General features: G+C 39.2%; 1 protein-coding gene across 11 annotated transcripts in view; it reads right to left on the reverse strand.

The window, feature by feature from the left end:
* KIF1B (kinesin family member 1B) overlaps nucleotides 1-24,598 on the reverse strand; it is a 151,498-nt gene that overhangs the window by 80,843 nt on the left and 46,057 nt on the right. For 3 of the 11 annotated variants that reach the window (XM_024976731.2, XM_005216992.5, XM_010813295.4), the window contains exons 8-15: nucleotides 24,130-24,207; nucleotides 23,339-23,404; nucleotides 22,592-22,609; nucleotides 18,494-18,569; nucleotides 14,076-14,154; nucleotides 13,162-13,304; nucleotides 12,082-12,123; nucleotides 9,096-9,307 (exon numbers count right to left, since the gene is read on the reverse strand). In XM_024976731.2, coding sequence (XP_024832499.1) covers nucleotides 9,096-9,307; nucleotides 12,082-12,123; nucleotides 13,162-13,304; nucleotides 14,076-14,154; nucleotides 18,494-18,569; nucleotides 22,592-22,609; nucleotides 23,339-23,404; nucleotides 24,130-24,207 — 714 coding nt within the window. The remainder of the gene's footprint in view (nucleotides 1-9,095; nucleotides 9,308-12,081; nucleotides 12,124-13,161; nucleotides 13,305-14,075; nucleotides 14,155-18,493; nucleotides 18,570-22,591; nucleotides 22,610-23,338; nucleotides 23,405-24,129; nucleotides 24,208-24,598) is intronic. The other 8 variants (XM_024976732.2, XM_005216995.5, XM_005216998.5 and 5 more) reach the window with 5 other exon arrangements.

Consider the following 24,598-nt stretch of genomic DNA (forward strand, 5'->3'; position numbering starts at 1 on the left):
AGCTAACTTTCTGTGCCTAGGAAGGACGGCAAGAAGCAGATGATGCCCTCAGAGGATCTGAGGCAGAATCTAATATGATGAGGGTTTTTTTTTTTCCTTTCTTAATATGTAAAGAAAGAAATCAGCCCCTGATATATTAACTCCCTTTAAGTTCTAATAAAAATACCTTTACAGTGCAAGAAAGAGAAAGAGAGGATGTATGTGCATGTGTATGTGTATGTGTGTATGTGTGTGTGTGTGTGTAGAAGAAAAGGTAATACTACATCTTCAAATGCAAAAGCACTTTCTAACAGCTATATCTACAAAAGAATAAAGAGCTCTAAGGTATTCATTCGGAGAAGGCAATGGCAACCCACTCCAGTACTCTTGCCTGGAAAATTCCATGGATGAAGAAGCCTGGTAGGCTGCAGTCCATGGGGTCGCTAAGAGTCGGGAACGACTGAGCGACTTCACTTTCACTTTTCACTTTCATGCATTGGAGAAGGAAATGGCAACCCACTCTAGTATTCTTGCCTGGAGAATCCCAGGGACAGAGGAGGCTAGTGGGCTGCCATCTATGGGGTCGCACACAGTAGGACACAACTGAAGCAACTTAGCAGCAGCAACAGCAGCAAGGTATTCATTGCTTTTTGTTTCACTATAATTTCACCACAACACTGAGGGGTTTAGAATATGCTTCACTAAAATATGATATCTTGACACATTGAGTATTTTAAGCCCAGTGATTTAAGAAATGGTACAAGCAGGAAGGAATCTCTGACCTCCTGAAGCTAGTCGTAAGACCCTCATGAGATGTAACCTTCCTACCCCTGGAGGAATGCAGCATCCTTATTTCTAGAAGATGAAGGAATACTAAGAAGAATCTGAACAGACAAATCTTAATAAGTCTCCCAGGTTGCTACAGACATTGTTTTATTGTGCTTCGCTTTATTGCACTTCACATGTGAGGCGTTTTTTACCAATTGAAAGTCTGCGGCAACCCTGCATGTAGCAATTCTATTGGTGCCATTTTTCCAACAGCATCTGCTCACTTCATGTCTATCACATTTTGATAATTCTTGCAATATTCCAAACATTTTCACTGTTACTACATTTGTTATGTGACAGGCGATCAGTAATCTTTGATGTCACTACTCCAATTTGCTGAAGGTTCAGATGACAACATTTGTTAGCAATAAAGTATTTTTCAATTAAGGTATGCACATAGTTTTTTTAGACATAAAGCTACAGCACACTTAGCAGACTACAGTATAGTGTGAAGTTAACTTTTATATGCACTGGGAAACCAAAAACTTCATGGGACTCACTTTATTGTGCTATTTGTTTTACTGCTGAGCTCTGGAAGTAAACCAGCAATCTCTCTGCAGTGCCAATACTCTTAGCTCACCTCCTCCTTGTTCTATCACACTTTTCCATCACTTTTCACACTTCACCAAGTGTCTATGTTTAGTCACTCAGTCATGTCCAACCCTTTGCAAACCCATGGACCATACAGCCTGCCAGGCTCCTCTGTCCATGCAATTCTCCAGGCAAGAATACGGGACTGGGTTGCCATTCCCTTCTCCAGGGGGATCTTCCCGACGCAGGGAACAAACCCAGGTCTCTTTCATTGCAGGCAGATTCTTTACTGTCTGAGTGACCAGGGAAGCCCTAGAATAAAAATGCTCACGTTTAACACTTCTTTGGGTCTTCCTTATGGAGTCTTCCATGTCACACAGTTGGTGCTGTTTAGTCACCAAGTCATGTCTGACTCTTTTGTGACCTCATGGACAGTATCTCACCAGGGTCCTCTGTCCGTGGGATTTCCCAGGCAAGAATACTGGAGTAGGTTGCCATTTCCTTCTCCAGGGGATGTTCCCAACCCAGGGATCAAACCTGCATCTCCTGCATTTGGCAGGAGGATTCTTTACCATTGAGCTACGTCATGTAAACAAATACTAAATAAATTCGTAGGCTTTTCACTTGTTAATCTGCCTTTTGTTACAGAAGCCCCAGCCAAGGACCTAGAAGGGTAAAAAGAAGATATTTTTCCTCCCCTTCAACACAATACCCCCTTGAACACAGCCCAATTCCCAACATAGAAAGGCTTCATATTAATCTCATCTGAAGGCATGTAGCCACTAGTGAGACAATCTTCCATCTCCAGCTGAGTGTTTATTATGTGCCAGAAACATAAGGACTAAAACATGTTTCCTGTTTTCAAGGAGCTTACTGTATACTAGGGAGAGAAAGAAGTAATCATCATTCATTCATTCAGTAATCATATATAACCTCATTACATGCCAAGCCCTGTTCTAGGTAACTAAAGATGTAGCAGGGAACAAAATTTCTACCTCTCATGAGACTTATATTCCAGAAGAGAGACTGAGAAAATCAATCCATTTTAATCAGTAAGTCGAGTTTACAGAATCCCAGACTGTGATAAGAGCTTTGTAGAAAAATAAAGCAAAGAAAAGAGAGAATGTAGGGGGAGAAAGCAATCTGCAGTGGGGCTGTCAGAACTGGGCTCATTGACAAGGTTCTACACGAGCAGACAAAAGGAAGAGAACGGGTGTGTGAGGGAATAGGTGGGAAATGTCTAGCATTTTCCAGGAACAACAGCAAAGCTAGAGCAGCAAGTTGCAGGACTGTTATGGGAATGGTAGGAGAACAGCAGGCAGTGTGCTCAGTGTTGGAACTGAAGTGCTCACAGGTCTGCCGGAAGGTGGATGAGTCAAGGCTGAGTGATACTCATACTGTGAATGAAGGACAAGCAGGAACTGTTCAGGCCAAAAAAAAAAAAAAATGGAGGAAGAAGGGATACCAAAAAGGGAGATGAACACATGCAAAAAGCAGGAGAAAATGATAGTCATGGATACAAAATTAGAAACTCAGATGATGATGATAACGATGACAAGATAACAATAATGGTAGTGATTCAGGATGAGAAGTCTTCATAGTTCAAAAAATATTTCAAATTCATTTAACAGGCTATTTTATGAAGCCTCTGTGATCCCCCAACATAACTATTAATAATTGTTGCTCAATCACTCCGTTATGTCTGACTCTTTGCAACCCCATGCACTGCAGCATGCCAGGCTTCCCTGTCCTTCACCATCTCTCGGAGCTTGCTCAAACTCACGTCCATTGAGTCGGTGATGCCTTCCAACCATCTTATCCTCTGTCATCCCCTTCTCCTCCTGCCTTCAATCTTTCCCAGCATCAGGGTCTTTTCCAGGGGGTCGGCTCTTCATATCAGGTGGTTAAAGTGCTGGAGCTTCAACTTCAGTATCAGCCCTTTAAATAAATATTCAGGGTTGATTTCCTTTAGCATTGACTGGTTTGATCTCCTTGCAGTCCAAGGGACTCTTCTCCAACAACACAGTTTAAAAACATCAATTCTTCAGCACTCAGCCTTCTTTATGGCCCAACTCTCACATCCATACATGATTACTGGAAAAACCATAGCTTTGACTATAAGAACCTTGGTCGGCAAAGTAATGTTTCTGCTTTTTAATATGCTGTTTAGGTTCATCATAGCTTTTCTTCCAAGAAGCATGCGTCTTTTAATTTCATGGCAGCGGTCATCATCTGCACTGATTTTGGAACCCAAGAAAATAAACTCTCTCACTGTTTCCACTGTTTTCCCATCTATTTGTCATGAAGTGATGGAACTGGATGCCATGATCTTAAGGTTGTCTGAATGTTGAGTTTTAAGCCAGCTTTTTCACCCTCCTCTTTCACCTTCATAAAGCAGATGAAGTTCCTTCTTAGCTTCTGCCATAAAGGTGGTGTCATCTGCATAATTGAGGTTATTGATATTTCTCCCAGCGATCTTGATTCCAGCTTGTGCTTCCTCCAGCCCAGCATTTCACATGATGTACTGACTCTAAATAAAAGTTAAATAAGCAGGGCGACAATATACAGCCTTGACGTACTCCTTCCCCAATTTTGAACCAGTCCGTTGTTCCATGACTGGTTCTAACTGTTGTTTCTTGACCTGCATACAGGTTTCTCAGGAGGCAAGTAACATGGTCTGGTATTCCCATCTCTTTGAGAATTTTCCCCAGTTTGCTGTGATCCACACAGTCAAAGGCTTTAGCATAGTCAATGAAGCAGTAGATGTTTTTCTGGAAATCTCTTGCCTTTTCTATGATCCAACAGATGTTGGCAATTTGATCTCTGGTTCCTCTGCCTTTTCTAAATCCAGCTTGAACATCTGGAAGTTCTCAGCTCACATACTGTTGAAGCCTAGCTTGAAGGATTTTGAGCATTACCTGCTAGATGTGAAATGAGCACAATTGTACGGTAGTTTGAACATTGCCCATTCTGGCAAATGTAATGTAGTTAATGTAGATGACTATTAATATAGTTAATGTAGAACTGTAGAAGAGTAGAACAGTTACTGTAGAGAAGTATTAATACCTACATAGAAAGAAACTATGAAGATTTAATACAATAACGCCCTAAGGCACCTGGCACTTGGTTTTCTGGAATGAGGAAGAGAGCATGGTAAAAGCCCAGAGTAAAGACTCATGGAAGCAACTGCTATAGCAAAGGAGTCCAGGAGCCAGCAGAGGAGGGCATGAAGAGGAGGAGGGTGATGATAATGGCGGAGGAGGAGGAGCAACAACGAACAAAAAACAAAACTTAAAACACTCAGAAAAGGCCTGAGCATCAGGGAGGTAGACAGAGAGGGGGCCATGTAGGAGGTACTCAGACATGAGTCTGTTACAAAGTGCAAAAAGCTACAGCCAGCCTACAGTGGAAGGCAGGAAGGCAGAGACAAAAATCACCTGAACTGGCTCTCATTAATCCTCTGAACACACTCACAGACTGAAAGACTAGAATAGCTACCTGACAGCATCTCTACAGTCCTCCAACAGGAATGAACAATCTGCAGTGCAAAGGCCACTCCACAGCCAAGGGAGGAACCACAAGCCGCCATAGAGGGCCAGCAGCCAAGAAAGGCACACAATTCCAAAACAGGACGGGCAGGAAAGGAAGGGTACCGAGCACCAAGTGGTCAACAGCCTCTCTAACTCACCATCAAAGTTATTCAACAGCTCAAATAGGGGAGCATTAATGCTTCTGCAAATGACTGTCAAAGGGCAAGTACAATACAAGCAGGCCTCATAACCTGTAAGAATCTCAGGCTTATTAAAGAGAGTTGGCTAGAAACCTTCACGTTAAGTGGCAACTTCAAAAACAAAGGCCCAGGATAACATGATGCCCAAACCACAGCACTTGCACTAGGGATTATTTTATATACTGTGGTCCACAAGCCACACTGATGTCAGTTATAAAATACAAACTGATCCATGAGATGCTTGAAATACATATTTTTCCTGATTGGTTATTTTTAGAGAAGTAGTATGTCAGAGCTGAGGTTTATCTGGCTCTGTTAAAGCTACTCTTCTGATATTCTGGGGCAACTGTAAACTCACCCGAAGATAGCAATACTGTCTAGGAATCCTCTTACCATCTTGCTGCCAACTCTGATGTGACTTCTCTAATTTTACTCACTACCTGCAGGGTAAGTCATAATATGACCTCCTTGTAGAAAAGAGATTTAAGGAGTAAGCTGAGGAAGGTACTACCTTCATTCTTTCATTACAGCTTCAAGCTGCAACTTTTATGTTGTCTAGAAAGTTATTTTTTTTTAACTCTGAGGAAACAATGTTGAGTGTCATTTAGCAAAACTTCAGCCCTGGAAAAAGCCACTTATTCCAGAGACATTCTAGAAACACAGAGAAACTAAGTGACTATCTTCAGGCTACATTTCTCCCAGAGGCAGGTCTATGGCTGCGTTTCCTGTGTGTTCTTCTTCCAACTAAGGCAGAATCCACAGGCTTTAGATAAGATATTCTATGAGATAGCTCACCATAAATTAAGAAAGAGTGAGGAATATTCTTTCTTCCAGGCTAAATGACAAACTTAGTATAAATGAAATAGAGATGCCAACAGGATGGTAGCTTCCAGTCTGAGTCACCAATTCACTCTGCAGGCAGGCCTGGCACATCCAGCGCTGCCTATAACTTATTCTAGAAGCTGAATTTAAGATTAAACTGAATTGGAATTCATGCTTTAGAAATGAGGAGTCCAGGAGACACTCTTCAAAGGTCTTCTTTCCTACAGGTACTGTACATTAAAAAATCCTGGAAAAACAGAGTGACATCAGGATCATTTTTTAGGCTTGCAGGCATGCTGGGCTCAGGCATCTTTTACCTTTGATCTCATATCATGTCTGTCTGGCTATCTGTACAGCACTGGCTATTAAGTCAGTTCATAATGCTGAACACAAATAAATCTTCATCATGATCAGTTAAGATGGCAGACACGTCCACAGAACAAGTCAGAATAATTTCCCCAGAAAAAAAAATTATAGTTTAGATTAAGATATTTAAATAGTTAAATGCTTACTACACAGAACATTCCTTGAAGCCATCAGATAAGTTTTACTGTACTGAATGCAGCCTGCTTCCTGAGTGAGCAGCTCCAAGTGTGGGGCCCTCAGGCTGTGGAGCACAGCATTTACCCTTGCGTGCTTCTGTAATGGATATCTGTGGATATTTATAGTCTAAAAGCCTAAGCAATGGCACTCACAGTGCTGACACTGATGCCAGACTAATAAATACCAGAGGCACCACCTAGTAGCCACTGCTACATATTTAAAACCTTCTTCTTAAGTCAGAATTCAAATCAAGGATACAACATTTCAACTCCCTTTGAGGTGCAGCTAAAAACAGAAAGCAGTTACATGTTACTCTCTTTGCCAGAGATGTGCAGAGGGCCCAGGGTATTTATGATGGATAACCTGGGTCTCTTCCACATGGAAACAGGATATTCAATGAATGAAGCAATAGTAACGCCCTGTGTAAAAGTATTCTACCAACTGACCCTTTTTTTAAAAAGTCAAAAGTAAAGAGAAACAAAGGGACATAAAATGTTAGGAAAATGAATGACCCTCCTGTATTACTGTTTTCCATTACAGTATTTTTCTCCTACAGTGTCATGTCTTAGGAATGCCATTCCTTCATATTCAGAACAATGAAACAGTCTCCAAAATGAGAAATCTGCAAGCATTTCTATCATACAACCACTGCCTTGCCCTGTGAACACAGGATGTCATCTGCCTGCAGCATTAAAATGAAGGTCTGCTGACACAGAATTCTCACCATTCACAAACTAGGAGCAGAACTAAGGTGCTTACACTACTACCATGCTGCATTAAAAAATAAGACTGAATGCAAAACCATAAAGAAATTATTTTCTAAAGCTAGTGAAAAAAGGAAATGTCATTTAGATTGGCTTAAAGGAAAATTAAAACACAGAAACTTATTTCTGCTAAAAGTAATAAAACAGTTTTGGGTGGGAAGTAGGGAGGCTGGGGAGAGGGTTCCTTGAATAAAGGCAGTGTTATTCCCTGGAAACTATCTGGAAGATACTGGGCGACCTAACACTTAAAGCATCTGGTCCACATCTTGACTCCTAACATTCAACATTATTTTCAGTTGGTTCCATTTAGCAGTTGGGAAGAAAATTTTTTGTACATCAAGTAGTGTTTAAGGAAGTTAAAGAAAGATTCAAATAGTAAGACTCCAAATTTCCAAAGAAAAATGACATTTTACAATAAATGACAGATTCCATGTTTCCCTTCCACAGAATCCCTGCATGTTGCCACTGGCCTGAAGAGAACCCTACACAGCAACTTTTGTCACTGATGCCCATCGTGATAAAATACAGAAACAAAAAACAATTCTTGCATAGGCCTTCACTAACATCTTCAGTAAAATTCCAAAGTCAATTTTACCATCGCAGAAATTATCCTTTTCTTCACAATATTTAATGAAAAGATTTCTCACTCCCTGTCCCTTTTTGTCAGGTGTTTCAGAATTTCCCCCCTTTCCACTAACAAATCCTGAAGGAAGCAGCCAGATCATTACTTTTGTTTCTGAAGCACCTTATGTTAGAAGTGACTGAAATGCCAAAGAAAAGGTAGGCTGATTGAGAGGCAGAAGTCAATTCTTCAACATCTTTTGCAGCTTCATCTGCAAACCAAAACGAAAGCATCAACAATTACCAAGCTAAATTCCCTATTAGCAAAAAAGCTCAGCAAACTTTTTCTATTGTTAACCTGTCAAAGTGTGTCACTGTTCTCCACAGTCCTTGAATGAGCAGCCGTGGTGAAGAATGCTGAGTGCACGTGACGAGGACTGCTCGCTGGGCACAGGGCTGCAACCCCCCAGCTCCTTACAGTTTCTTTGCCCTCCCTGCTTTTCCCACCCTGGACTCTTGAATACAAAGGCCACAAGGGACACATCAAACTCTCATCCTGGAAGTGACAAGCACGAAAAGAAAAGGCACTTGTGTTGCTGTCTCGATGATGTGATGGATGCCACCACAGGTGACAACTGTCTGCTCTTGTAGTCACAGAGGGGGAATAACATTCATATTCACAGAGACAGACAAGAAAGCCACTGGGTGGCATGGCGGGTGACCTGCACACACGGGACTCCAGTACACAGCACCAGCACTAAGATCCGTGACCTGCGTGCACCTGCACAGGAGGGGCAGCCCTTCCACTGCAGTGATCACAGGGCTTTCTATGAACTTCCAGAAGATATAATTTCATGTGTCTCTGAATAAAGCTGGTATAGCTACTCAAATGTGCAAACCTTCTTTTGATTACATATTTTACTAACAGAAGCAGATTCTGCACTTTGCAGAATTTCATCTTCCAAAGAAACCAAATGTTTAATTAATTAGTTTCCAATGAAATTTCTAACTGAACGATTTCACCATGACTTATAAACCATGGACATATCTACTTATGGACATGACAGATGGACACACCTACTTATCAGTTACCTTGCCTGGCCAACCTCTGACCTGCCCATGCAACTCTCCCTCCCATCCCTGCCTACCCATGTCAGACTCAAGCATTCTGGTGAAGAGAAATTAATCCCTTTACAAAGCAGTACTTTCAGGACACCTCTGAGAGTCAGAAAGTTCTTTCATGTCCTGAACCAACATCTCAATGGTTTCTCATCCTTACTCTGCCTTGTAGAATGACACAGAATACCTTCCATTGAGTCTGAGTAGGTACTACCTACCTTCAGACGTTCGATGGCTTCCTCTCCTCCAGGTGTAGACATGATTCTCTCCTGAATACTGGTCACAGATGTTAAGCCCACCTGACTATTGAGTGAGCAGGAAGATGGAGATGAAGTAAGGGACCCCATGGATGCTGTGGAAAAATTGCCAGGACGTTGATTCTCAGAGGCTAGCAAGTACCTATGCTTATTGTTCTGAAAATCTTTCAGATCTAGGAGACAGAAAGAAGGGAAGGCAGAAAAAGTAGAAAAGAGGAAAGGAGCAGAAGAAGGAAAAAGACAGGAAGGAACACCAGTGTAAGAAAGGAGAGCATTAAAGCGGCAAGACAAAGACAAGTTATGATACAAAGACAAGTTGTAATTGTTCCAGATGGCAGTTCTCAAACATGACTGTCTTGTTTTTAATACTGGCATTGGAGAGGTTAAGAACTACTCCTAAATTTAGAAACTAGAAAGTCCAGTATGGGTTAACACTGCATTTGGTAGAGGGGCACAGAGCCTCCAAGGACACTGCTGAAGCCCTGTCCCCACAAAACCAGGCTACCTGCCTTCCATCCTATCCACAGCTCCAAATCTGTAATGTCTTAGGTTAACACAACTGTTAAATGCCAGTAGTTCCAACAGCAAAGGAAAAAAAATGATCATTTATCTGTCAATATGAATACACATCAGCCTGGCCCAGTATCTTAAGGGACTCAGGAAAAACTCCCAAGAATATGTTACATTAAAACAAAAATCTGAGCACTTAGTAGTGTTCTTTGTATGCTAACAAGGAGTTTTTGGTTTTTTTTGTTTTTTTTACAAGGAGTTTTTAAATATACCTTTTAAAAAAAGAAGAGGTAAGTGCAGAAACTACAGGAGTCTTGTATAAGTCCTGGCTAAGAACTCAGAGCTAATTATCTCAACAGGGATGAACAATGAGTGAACAATGAGCAAATTATTAAATCCGGTGTAGCTCATGTTCATCTACTGGAGCAAGCAAAAATTAAGGCTGATTATCTACTAATTTAAGTAAGGCTCTCACTTTGCCTAACAGAATGACCATGAGTTACTGAGAAGCCGAGTTCCTAGTATGATATGCAAGTTTTAGGGAGATACTTTCATTTACTTAAGTCTTTAACAGAATTCTAAGTTTTGCTTTTAAACTTAGTTTTGGTAAAAAGAGCCACAAACAACAAACTCATTAAATTGCCATTTGTACTTTTCTTCCTTAGTCATCTTTCTCCAGTAGGCACCAGAGGAAATCCATAGGTACTGATATATTCTTATTTTTAAATTAGCTCATGTTTATATGTAAGACAATCTATACTGCTCAAAATTCATATCAAAACTAAGTAAATTTTCTTTAAAGGATATGAGTCAATACAAAGAGTCAGAAAAAATATTATTAGTTTTCTCTGAGTCTATCCCATGTGAACTTAATCAAGGCCAGTTCCTGAATCCCCTTAAAACCAGTGGTTGCTTCAAGACAGTTTGAGAACCACCATCTGCAAAAATAGAACATAGGAAAACAAGCAAATTTTAAAAGGGAGGTGGGGGTAAGAACTGTTGCAAAAAATTAGCTACCAGGTGGTAGCAGCAAGGTGGGGAAGAACAGGATGGAAGGTCCAGCCGACACATGCAAGCCCTATAAGGCATTAAGTGCAGTGATTGAAACGGAAACTCAGTCGTCAGGGCTGTTCTCCTGCATGGACACAGAATTAAAACTCAGTCATGCATAGCTTTTTGGGAGATGCCACAACTGCTCAGAAAAAGTGAGGCAACAAGCTGGCAGCAGCAGCACCTGCAGCACAAAAGCAAGAACAAAGGGTGTCTCTCCCACACCAGAACCAGCTGGCTTCGGAAATCTCAGACAGAGCAGTTCCGATCCAAGAGTCGCTGTGGGTTAGGACATTACAGGGCCTTAGAGGCCGAAACTCAAGACAGCAGCCAGGGCTGCACTGGGCTTCTCCTGTATCTGCCAAGCCCTATCACATGATCTCCCATAGAAACAAACAAACCAACAAAAATCTAAAACTGAATCACCCCCAAATCAAGATTCTTCATTTATTTGAGTTATTCATTTATGAGTTAGCTTAAAAGAGTGATAGATATGGAGAGAGTAATGAGGTGTGATCCCTTTATAAAAAGTCCTCATTTCAAGCACACATTTTTGACACCCAAGTTTTAAAAAATTTAATTTGTAATTCATGAATGAGTAAAAAAGTTTACCTAATCATCAAGTAAGCTGAGGTCCAAGATCTGGAGGAAATATGTTTGGCATAAGCACAGGTGAGAGCTAATCCAACACCACAGAGCTACTCTAGCCCAGAGATTTGGCCAACTAGAAGTGACTTCTTTCAATTATATATACACCAAGGCTCAGAGTTAGAGAGCTATTTTAAAAGGATTTTTCTAACAAGTAATCAGACCGTGAGGGATCATGAGGCCAAAAAAGGTGCCATAATGATTAAAAATGAGGGCTCTTAGTTATACTATCCAGTCTGACCACATAGAAACCACGGGATCTCATTTAGTGCAAACTAGCCACTCCGGGCAGCAGTGTCCTCTTTGGAAAAGCGGGCAAAAAAGGAACTTTGTGCGAGTCACTGACAGGTTTAGAAGAGATAATATATTCAGGTTACCTGGAATAGGTCCTGGCACATTATAAACACTCAATACATGTGAGCTGCTGTCATCACTACCATCACCATCTATGAGTGTGGATTCAATTTAATCACACAAAACTAAAGTGGAAAAACTAAAGAGTAAAGCAATAAGAGGTTTTTAAGCCTCTTGACCTAATTCAAGCCACAGACTGAAATTCAGCAAGTCTGTTCTGCTAATGGAAAAGGACAAAAATAGGAATAATTTCTGAATCTACTATGCTCTGTCTGGGATTTCCCTGTTAGGATCGCTGACATGCAAAGCTCATCTTAAGGCTGATCCAGCAGAGGCAGAGTAACAAGTCAGAGTACTGGAAACCACCAATACATGAGATACACACATTTGCCTCCACTTCCCGAGTAATCATCGATCAATGGATCAACTGAAGGTAAGCAAGAGGGAAAATACAAAAAGGGTCAAAGTTCAGGTTCAGTAGTGACATAGAGGGGGAACAGAGCAGTATTTGGTATTTGGGAAGCTGAAAATAATTAACACTTAGAATAACATACTATCATTTTACAAAGAGTATGTATTCATTTAAATTCAGGTGTTAATCAGTAAGAAGAACTAAACTAGAAGAGGCCTTGAAAATCTTATTAGAATGCCAAATAATAATATTAATCTGAAACTCAAAAAATAAAAATATGCTTTATTAAGTAAACTCATATACTATTATACTGAATATTCTAGTTAACTCCCTCAGAACTTCTGATTAGACATTTTGTAGGCAGATCACTGAGGTTAGAGAGTCATTTTAAGACAACATTGTAAGACTCTCTGGAAGTCTAATTCTTGAACTTGACAAGATTTGGTTATTTGCCCCTTCATAAGTTTATAAGGAGTGAGTTGGGGGGCATTTAACCACTCAAAGGTAAATCTTATCTGAAAGGAGACTGGAATGGTGGGTTTCTTACAAATATATTCAGTATTACTACTACATTAATCCAAAGAAACCCAAAACAGAAAAACAAAAAATTGAAGTAACAATTTTATGAAGTGATTAATTTCACAGTGAGAATAAACAATCCAAATAAACTTCACTGCTGATCTAAAATAGAAATCCAATAACAAATATAAGTAATGATACATAACATTTTAAAAAGTAATTTCATGAGTTCAAAACCTGATACATGGGTACATAAAAGAAATTCTGAGATCATTTTCAATGAGCTTTTGGGGTGGGCGTGCTGTACAGCTTCTGGGATCTCGGTTCCCCTGACCAAGGATTGAACCTGGGCCATGGCAGTAAAAGCCAAAAATCCTAACCACTATACCACCAGGGAACTACCCTCAATGGACTCCTTAAAAGGTTAAGAAAAACCCAAAAAACTCTTTATCATCAAGTTTCATCAAGTTCCTTAACTCTAAGTTTAAGAGCCCTAGAAAGAATAGATTTTGTGCTGGTCCTTAATTCACTTACTATCAATAATATCTCCCAGCCCCTGAGCACGAAGAAGGTCCTTCAGCCGTGTCACCTCCTCCTTTAATTCACGAACCAGTTTGGCATTGGGGTCCTCATTGATAACAGCATTACATTTAATTTGTTTTGCACGATCTGCGTATCTAGATCCAAAAAGAAGACACATTTTTGCCATTCCTTAAATGCTCTACTTCTCATAAGTAACATACCATTATTTCTAAAAACAGCTTGAGTGTTTACATATTTTTATGAGCCTTAGTAAAAATACATATGTAGAAAGCATTATTTTTAGTACCTTATAAAGATGTGGGAAAAGGCTTCAGTGAATCTAAGTGATTTCCTCAAGATCACAAAGGAAATAAATATCAGGGACTAATATCAAAATATATATCGAAACTAATTTATTAGACTATATAGTGTTTCTTCCATTATATCAAAAATGTTTTTGATGAGAGAAGAGTTGAAAGTTTCAGATTAATGTAATCGAACCTAATCATATACAAAACTATCCTATTAGTGAACATTCTGTCCATAATTTTTAAAGTATTACATGTACTCACAACTTTATTATTTGTTATGATGTGAGTAAGCACTTCTATAATGACAAACATGAGAAGGGGACACTTCTTTTTATAGAAAATATTAATAAGTTTTTACTATTATCTAAAAGTTACCCAAAAATCTCACCAAAGCAAATTTAATATCTTTCCTATGAAAAAGTTCCTACTTTTCTCAATGAAACTGAAAAGTATAAATAGGTTTGTGTTTTTGTATGTGTGTTCCCTGTTATAAAAGGGATGGGTCATTGTTTACTCAAGCAACTACCCACACAGCATAAGACAACCCATGGCCTAACAAGATGACTTATGGGGAACACTGTGTTTTCATTAGCTATTGAGATCAAACAGGAGTACCTCAGAGTGCTCAAAGTTTCATCATAGTTGATATCAGCTGGGCTCAGAGCAGCAACCATTGCAGTCCGAGAATTGCCACCTAAAAAGATGAATCATGATTATCTCAAATCATCCTTGTTTTATTAAAAAACTTCATTGAATGTGTCAAATCAGACAGCAAAACCTCAGATTCTAAGGTTTAATCAGTAAATTTTTTAAATGTCCCCAGGCCAGGCATCGTTACATGTAAATCTTGGTGTCTGGATGTACTGTGTCCAGTTTCCCTAGATACTCCACTAAAGCCACTCTTAATGATATGAAAGTCACTGGTGACATGAATAGCCATTCTCAGTCACTTCCTTCCATCAGCAACATGTAACACAGTTAATCACTCCCTCCTTATCAAGAAAGAGGGAAAGGGGCTAAAAGAACAGTGAATGACAGGTAAAAGATCCAAAAACATCAGCAAAGAGGAGTTACATTTGATTACGTGCCTCTCTCTCAAAGGAGCATGGGGTTTTCAAAAAGGAACAACAGTTTGAAGCAGGTGTGTGGTCAGATAAACAATTACTCCACAGTTCATGTCCTAAAGTAAATAAGACATGGGAGCAAGCCCTGATTTAAAGGTGGGCAATAATATCACAGGAAAGATATTAAAGATGCTCACTAAAAGTAGCACCCTGGTTACTCTATTAGCTAAAATGGCAGAGCAGGAAGACCCTGAGCTCACCTCTTTCCACAGGCACACAAAATAACAACTATTCCAAAGCAACTTTTGGTAAGAAAAATCAAACAACTAGCAGAAAAGTCCTTAAAACTAAAGAAGGAATCACAAGGAGACAGGTAGGTGGGGCAGAGATATGGAATAGTCAAGACCCACAGCCCTGCGTGGTTGAGCTACAAATGAGGATAATTGCAACTGCAGAGGTTCTCCGCAAAGAGCAAGGGGTCTGAGCTCCACATGGACTCCTGCACCAAAAAGATAAGCCCCCAGAAAGTTTGATTTGAAGCCCAGCAGGGCTTACTTTTGGGAAAGCCAGAGGGCTGTGGGAAGAGAGACACCACTCTTAAGGAGTACACACACAATCTCACGTGCCCCAGGACCCAGGACAGAGGCAGTAACCTGAAAGGAGACTGGGTCAGAACCCTGGGCTGATCCTGGAGGACAAGAGGCAGGAGTACTCTCTGGAGGCAGCCAATTTGGGGAGCTTGTTCTACCACAAGGACACTGGCACAGAAAGTTCCACTTTGGAATTCTCCCTCTAGCTGATAAGTGCTGGGACTTGCCTTACCCACCAGCAGGTCTGCTGTCTTAAGACCCCAGAACCCACAGCCACCCAGTCCTGTCTACCTGAGTGCCCAGGACCTGCGCCCTATCCCACACCAGCACGCTGGCACTAGCCCCAGCCCCAAGGACCCATAGGGCCCTACAGTCAGAGACCCTGGGCCCCAGCTGTGCCCACCAACAGGCTGGCAATAGCCCCAGGATGTCCTGGGCTCCAGTCCCATCTGCCAGCAGGCTAATACCACATCCAAGATACCTAGACCCTGCAGCTACTCTAGCATCTAGCCCTACTCACCGGCATGCCAACACCACCTTTGGGACACCAGATTCTGCAAGCATCCTGTCAGGAACTGGCCCTGCCTGCCAGCAGACTGACAACACATCCAGGCCCCCAGCCTTGGAACCACCTGCTCCAGAACTCAGCCCCATCCACCAATGTATGGCAGCCTCCACACAACACAGGGCCTGGAAACCAACCAGAACAGGGGTCAGCCACACCTCCCAGAATTCCCACAGCAGCCAGCCTGCCACAACAGAAGGACCCATGCAGCCCAAACATGGGACACCCCTAGAGCATACAGCTCTGGTGACCAGAGGGAAGTGCACTGCTGGGATACACAGGACGTCTCCTGCAAAAGGCCACTTCTCCAAGGTCAGGACACCTAACCAAGCTACCAGATACACACAAATAAAAACAATAAATTAGGCAAAATGAGGCAACAGAGAAATATGTTCAAAACGAAGGAACAAGATAAAACCCTGGAAGAACTAAGTGGAAAAGGCAATCTACCAAATAGAGAGTTCATGGTAATGATTGTAAAGATGTTCAAAGAACTCAGGAGAAGACTAAATGAACAGAGTAAGAAGTTAGAAGTTTTTAACAAGAGTTACAAAATACAAAGAAGAACCAAAAAAAAAAAATTAAGAATAACTGAAATGAAAAATACACTAGAAGGAATCAACAGTAGATTAGATGATACAGAGGAATGGATTAGGAAGCTGGAAGATGGAATCGTGGAGATAACTAAGGCTGAACAGAAAAAGGAATAAGAAGAAATGAGGACGGTTTAAGAGACCCCTGGTACAACATCCAGTGTATGAACACAAGGCTGCCCAAGGAGAAGAGGAAGAGAACACATTTGAAGATATAATAGATGAAAACTTCCCTAACCTGGGAAAGAAAAAAGACATCCAGGAAGCACAGAGAGGATCAACAAACAGGATCAACCCAAAGAGGATCACTCTAGACATTGTAATTAAAATGGCAAAAATTAAAGATAAGGAGAGAATATTAAAAGCAGCAAGGGAAAAGAAACAAACTACTGTAAGGCTATCAGCTGACTTTCCAGAAGAAACTCTCTAGAAGACAGTGGCACAACATATTTAAAATGATGAAAGGGAAAAACCTATAACTAATAATCTCTAGCTGGCAAGGCTTTCATTCAGATTTGATGGAGATGTCAAAATTGTTACATTTAAGCAAGAGCTAAAGAATTCAGCATCACCAAACCAGTTTTACAAGAAATGTTAAAGGGACTTCTCTAAGTAAAAAAGAAAAGGCCACAACTAAAAACATGAGAGCTACAAAAGGAAAAATCTCATTGGTAAAGGCAAATATACAGTAAAGGTAGTAAATGAGTCATGTATAAAGCAAGTAGGAAGGTTAACAGACAAAAGTAGTAAAATCATCTCTATCCTCAATAAAGAGTTACTGTTACTACTGCTGCTAAGTCGCTTCGGTCGTGTCTGACTCTGGGTGACCCCATAGACGGCAGCCCACCAGGCTCCCCCGTCCCTGGGATTCTCAAAGCAAGAACACTGGAGTGGGTTGCCATTTCCTTCTCCAATGCATGAAAGTGAAAAGTGAAAGTGAAGTCGCTCAGTCCTGTCCGACTCCCAGCGACCCTATGGACTGCAGCCCACTAGGCTCCTCCTTCCATGGGATTTTTCCAGGCAAGAGTACTAGAGTGGGGTGCCATTGCCTTCTCCACAATAAAGAGTTAAGGGATACACAAAACAAAAGATGTAAAATACGATGTTAAAACATTAAACATGAGTTGGAGGAGCAGTAAAAAGGCTGGGTTGTTAAAATGCATGAACTTAGATCAATAATTCAAAATGATCCACATATAAAGACAGCTATGTACAGTTGGGACATACAGTGAATAACTACATAACATCTTTGTATGGTAACATATCATTAAGTAAACTTATTGGTGATTTGTTTGAAATGCACAGAAATACCAAATCGCCTTTTGTGTAACAGGAACTAACAGAGTGCTGTAGGTCAACTATACTTCAAAAACAAACAAACAAACAGAAAAAGAGAACAGACTTGTGGTTCCAGTGGCAGTGGTTAGGGCAGAGGGGAAATTAGATGAATGTAGTCCAAAGGTACAAACTTCCAGTTATAAGATAAATACTAGGAATATAATCTACAACACGATTAATATAATTAACACTACAGTATGTTATATATGAAGCTGAAGCTCCAATACTTTGGCCACCTGATGCAAAGAGCCAACTCATTAAAAAAGACCCCGATGCTGGGAAAGACTGAAGGCAGGAGAAGAAGGGGATGACAGAGAATGAGATGCTTGGATGGCATCACCAAATCAATGGATATGAGTTTGAGCAAGCTCCAGGAGATAATGAAGGACAGGGAAGCCTGGTGTTCTGCAGTTCACGGAGTTGCAAAGAGTCAGACATGACTAAGCGACTGAAAGACGACCATGTTACATATGAAAGTTGTTGAGGGAGTAAATCTTGAGTTCTCATCACAAGAAAAATTATTTTTCTATTTCTTTAATTTGTTTAATCTATACAGGATAATGGATGTTCACTAAACTTACTGTGATAACCATTCCATGATGTATATAAGCCAAATCATTATGCTGCACACCTTCAATTTAAACAGTTCTGTATGGTCAATTATATCTCAAAAAAACTGGTATAAATAAACAAATACAATTAAGGTAAGCAAATTCAACCAACTTAAATCAAGAGTAAAAATGAAAAAAGAGAAAGATCACTCAAGTTAGTAACAGAGATTATTCTTCTCAAAAAGCAGACACACAGGAAAATGAACCACAAAGATAATTGGTAAACAGCTTCAAAAAGATGATTTCACACCTTTAAAAAGATGATTACATACCTAGATTTTCTCGAAGGAGCCAAGTAAGTACAGAATCTCTGTAGGGAATAAAATCAGTTTTCTTCTTCTTCTTACTCTATTAAACAGAAAGAAATGGCCTTAGCCTTTCTTAGCATTGTTAGAGAGGAATAATTCAGATGGAAGGCAAACCAGTCTAAAACTTCCAAGTAAATTAAATTACAGTGGGGTGCCATCACTGTTGAAATTTAACACTCACAGCTTCAGTTCTTCACAAAACCAAAAGCTCATTTAATAAATAATTATTTCTTATTATATTTCATTCTGAAAAATTTACAGTATTCACAGCAGTTTGGAGAATACCCTAATGAACTACCATATATCCATCACGCAGCTCTGACCATTATCAATATTTCACCAATCACGTTTCAATTTCACTCAAAGTCTTTCCTACATTTTTTTCTTTCTGAACCATTCTGGAGGAAACTACAGACCCTATGCCCTTTTATCCCTAAACATTTCAGCAGATAAGGACATTCTCTTACACAGCCACAGTTCAATGACCAAAGTCAGGAAATTTAACACCAATATAACACTACTATCTAATATCCTGTCATTTATAGCTTGTGTAGGGCTCTAAAGCAAATCCACATTTCACCTAAAAATACTTCAGGTATGTATCTCTAACAGAGAAAGACTTTATAAAAAAGAAAAAAGTAACTATAAGACCACTCTCACACTTAACAAAATTAACAATGATTTTTTTAATATCATCTAATAGCAAACCTCAAATAATAATTTTTACTTTTACAGAGGGGCAAATATGAATCTTGTGCATTCCAGGTTGGATGTGTAGGAGCAACTCATTTAATTAATAAATTTATCTAGTCAACCACCAAATCATCAAGGTGGTTACTGCATATCTCGTAACTCTTACATTGTAAAACATATTAGGTTTCTTTAAAAGGAAATTATGTCAAAAATATATCAGACCATTAGAATCAGGAGTCAAAGTGAAAAGGTCTAAGAAAGCGATGCAATTTGCTGATCAGGAGATTTAGACAGACTGCAAGATAAACTTTCTATATTTATCAAAAGTTTCCTTATACTGCTCTCTCCATGGCCCATCTCATTATCACAGGATAAAGCAAAAGACTTTTACCAATGCAAAACCAGTGCTGAGATGAAGGAAATTACACCCTCTGAAAGTAAAACACAATGCAAATGCTTTGGCTACTACAATATCTGCTGGCTGACTACTGTGTGGTGATAATTAAAGAAGTTACTAAGGGGAAAGCCAGGTTTCACTGATAGGCATCTCCCCAGTAACAAGCAGTTTAATAATCTATTCCCAGCATAATCTGAGGTCATATTAAACTAAGGATGACCTCAGTTCAGTTCAGTCACTAAGTCGTGTCTGACTGTTTGTGACCCCATAGACTGCAGCACGCCAGGCTTCCCTGTCCATCACCAACTCCCGGAACTTGCTCAAACTCGTGTCCATTGAGTCAGTGATGCCATCCAACCATCTCATTCTCTGTCATTCCCTTCTCCTCCTGCCTTCAATCTTTCCCAGCATCAGGGTCTTTTCCAATGAGTCCATTCTTCACATCAGGTGCCCAAAGTACTAGAGCTTCAGCATCAGTCCCTCCAATGAACATTCAGGACTGATTTCCTTTAGGATTGTCTAGTTTGATATCCTTGCAGCCCAAGGGACTCTCAAGAGTCTTCTCCAACACCACAGTTCAAAAGCTTCAATTCTTTGGCACTCAGCTTTCTTTATAGTCCAACTCTCACATTCATACATGACTAGTGGGAAAAACATAGCTTTGACTAGATGGACCTTTGTCAGCAAAGCAACCTCTCTGCTTTTTAATATGCTTTCTAGGTTTGTCATAGCTTTTCTTCCAAGGAGCAAACATCTTTTAATTTCATGGCTGCAGTCACCATCTGCAGTGATTTTCGAGCCCAAGAAAATAAAGTCTGTCACTGTTTCCATTGTTTCCCCATTTATTTGCCATGAAGTGACGGGACCAGATGCCATGATCTTCATTTTTTGAATGTTTAGTTTTAAGCCAGCTTTTTCACTCTCCTCTTTCACTTTCATCAAGAGGCTCTTCAGTTCCTCTTCACTTTCTGCCACAAGGGTGGTACATCTGCATATCTGAGGTTATTGAGCATGATTTATTTCTTGCTAAATCCTGGGTATTCAGAAAGAGTACTAAGTAGCTGACTTCTGATTTGTTGAGAAGGAAAGGAAGTAGGCAAGTTGGTACTTGAATTCCATCTCATCAAACATGTCCCCTACATTTTGAGATGGCTGAATAGCATCACCGACTCAACGGACATGAACCTGAGCAAACTCCCAGAGATAGTGAAGGACAGGCAGAAGCCTGGCATGCTGCAGTCCATGGGGTCGCAAAGAGTCAGGCTAAGTCATCTTAGTGACTGAACAACATCTCATCCTGCTCCACCCACAGACACATTCACCTATGAGGACATCATTTCCCACAGCAGGTTGTATTCCTAAGTTACACAGACCTTTAAGGAGAATTAATCCTCTCAGTCATTCATAGCTGAGTGGGACTTTCATTCCACATGAAATCCTTGGGGCCTGAAACCTCAGTTTATCCTCTCCGTTCCCCACTGCATCTAAACACTTCACTTTGCCTATCTTTAGTATTGAGAATGCCACAAGATTTAAAGTATGCCAATTATAATGACTGCCAACAGAACTGTAAAAATAAGTAAGCAGTGTCAGATTCTAAAATGTTCCATATTCATTTCTGTCAATTAGGCTAAACTAAGAAGGAGTAGCTAAACGAAGAAGTATAAATAGAACTTCAATCTTTTCCATTTAAAAATATCCCAGAACTTTAGCCATTTCTTCTCTGCTTGCTCTCATACAAATGAATGTCCTTCCTGTTCTCACATCCACAATTTTTTTTAAAAACTAAGTGTTTTAGCCGCTACATAACAAGCTTTACTTAGATCACTAACCTCACTAAAAAATACTATTTAAGTATGGATGGAAATAATCCTGTTTCTCTTTCCCAGTGAAAATAACAATACATCTTAATTCACCAAAAATCATGCCTGTTACATAAAAATTAACATTTATTTCTGATCTGTTACAGTTTATGACACAGACACAGAGTACTAAACTGGGTTTTATAAAACATATTATAAAAGATCATTTGCAAAATTTTGTGACATAGATCAGTGAGGGAAATCATGGAAAAAATACTTTGTAAACTTTTCCTCTGGTTGATACAGATGTAAACAGATGAGCAAATGGACAGGACAAGTTAGAATAATCACTAAATTTTAAGTTTTCATTGTTCTAGGACCTAGATTAGATATTAGAAGAATATCTACACATGCATTATATCAAATAGCAGAGAGATGTTTTAGTCTCAGGCAGCTCTGTCCAATGAACAGAACAAAACAAAAAGCAAAAACCCAGAAAACCAGCACTTTTAAAAATATTTTTATAGAACTAGAGAATATGCAAATCTATATTTTTAAAAGTATTTCAAAGCAGACACTGCCTCTCTCCCCCATGATACGCTTGTGATTCAGATCAAACTATTAAGTGCCCTAGTATTTATGCAAAAGAGTATTAATAAATTTTAGAATATCTGTGTAAAAATATAAGGAAAAGGAAAATCTACTGTATCTGGATTAATAAGAATACAAACAATGTTTTCTGGAAACATTTAATGGTTAAAAACAGTTAGAAATTTAATTTTATCTTAGAGCTTTCAATTTATGTATAACCAAAGAATAAGAAAAAAATTTAATAATTTAAATAATCCATGACTTTTCATGGTAGAAAACCTATATGGCAGTAACCTATATGCCTCCTAAGAGCAATAAAATAAATTTTTTATGGGCACCATTCTAAAACATAGCTGGCTTCTTGAAATGATAGCTACATTTTTCTTAAACCTTTGTATTGGTGTGCTATCTCATGATTCACAGTCACCCTAAATAGCAATTCTAAATTCCAGAGCTAGAAAACAAATATAATGCTTCTTCAAGTTTCCATTCCTACTTATGCCTCCAAGCGTCCTGCTGAGGATTTAAAATCAACAACTGATTATACAGCTAGATCATTTCTACCAAGCCCCACCATACCTTGCTGGTGCAGTTATCCTACGGGGAAAAGCATTTAAAAGAGAATGAGAACACACAATAAGCCTCCAAACAGAAAATATTTTAAGTCATTAAAAAAATTTTTTTAAGTCATAAATTGAATATCACTTCTCAGAGACAAGCAAGAAAACATTTAATCCTTTTTAGAGATTCAAATGAGGTACTAAACTAGAGCATAAAATAACCAGCACTTCCTTAGCTTCTAACCTAAATAACGAAGCCCCTTATACAAAAATTGTTTCAACTATTTTTGTATAAGGGGCTTTGTTTTAATTCTAAGAAATAAGAAAAAATAAAACTACTTTAAAATATAGTTTATTGGCCCACAAATCAACAACATTTGCCAAGGCAAATGCTCAAAATACTCCAAAATGTACAGTATCCTGTTTAGAAAAGACTACATAGAAAATAATATGCAATAAATATACTTGCTCTTACAAGAGCTACAAAATAAGGCTCAAACAGTCAAACCTTAAGTCTTTGCAAAGACCTAGTTTAATTCTAGCCTTTACAGATCTACATTTACTTTCATTTGCCTTAATCGCTTTTATTTTCAGTACAAAGTCAAAGTGTGCCATACCTACTATCTTATCTGAAAAGCTCTAAAAAGAGAAAGACATGATATAAAAGGAAAAAAGAGAATACCCTTTAAGAGCAATCATAAAATATTAGTCAAATACATTTGCTGAGTAGACAAACTTTCCCTTATAATGAAGAGTTAACACTTACCACCTCTGCCAAGGCTGAAATGACTTTACCCAGAGTTGTAAGAGACTTATTAATATTTGCTCCTTCCTGAAATCAATATCAAACATAAAAGAATTATGATAAAGAATTCTACTACTGCCACATCATACATGATAACATAAAATACAACTAGCCATATGCTAGCATTATTTTTTTATTTATGACCACAAGTTCTAAAAACCTTCTTTAACCCTCAATTTTTTTTCCTTTCACCTTGTTGACAGGCCAAGACCACATGCCTAACTCACAGTCCTAATTATCATCACGATGTCTGTGCTCGAAAAACTCACAGATGCACCTTCTTTCCACAACTCACTGACGTGCAATTTCTCCTCTTGTTAAGCAAATCTCTAGAAAAGACCATGCTTGTTCTCACATCTGGATTTGTGTACCATTTTCTAATTATTGTCCCTTACTTCTGTCTAACCAAATTCTAACCATTCCTCAAAATACAATTCAATTTTCATCCTGACTATGAAGTCCTCCTTAACTATTATCATGTAACATATCTTGCACTGAAGTTATAAGTCAGAAGTCAGAAAATTTCTTCTGTCAATGGTTTTGTGGGCCACGCGGCCTCTGCTGCAACTTCTCAACCTATCACTGTAGCACAAAGGCAGCCACAGACAATACATGAACAGACGCAGCTGTGTCCCAAGAAAATTTTATCTATGAAAACAGGCAGTGGGCTGATTTGTCCTGTTGGCCATAGCTTGCTAACCTGTGTCATAGAGCATTTATTGACTAGGCTATTTACTTGGTAAAATAAATACCTTTAATCGAGTCCCTTTGGCACCAGTTGAATCAGCTCGTTCACTTCCTGCTAGATCCACCAAGCTAATTTTACTGACCTGGTAAAGAACATTGAGGCAATTAAAAAATAAGCAAGGGAGAAGCAGAAAACATTTAGAGGCAAGAAATTAAAAGATTAAGGCATAGAGAACACTAAAAAGATTAATTAGGCCTCATATGTGGCACAGGAAGACAAATATACAGCAGTCAATTTAAGCAGCATGCAAAACAAGTTCACAGCAATTATCTTGGTTTAAAAGAATTTCAGAATAAACATATCTTAAAATGCTATTTCATAAAAATACATAAAACTCATTAACCCATTAAGTGACATATTAAAAATGAAGCTTTAGCAACTGAAATTCTCACACTGTTGATGGGAATGCAAAATGATATGATCACTTTGAAAGCAGTTTGGCAGAGTCTTAAGAATCTGAACAAAAACTGACC

Source organism: Bos taurus, chromosome 16, assembly GCF_002263795.3.
Source record: "Bos taurus isolate L1 Dominette 01449 registration number 42190680 breed Hereford chromosome 16, ARS-UCD2.0, whole genome shotgun sequence".
NCBI lineage: Eukaryota > Metazoa > Chordata > Mammalia > Artiodactyla > Bovidae > Bos > Bos taurus.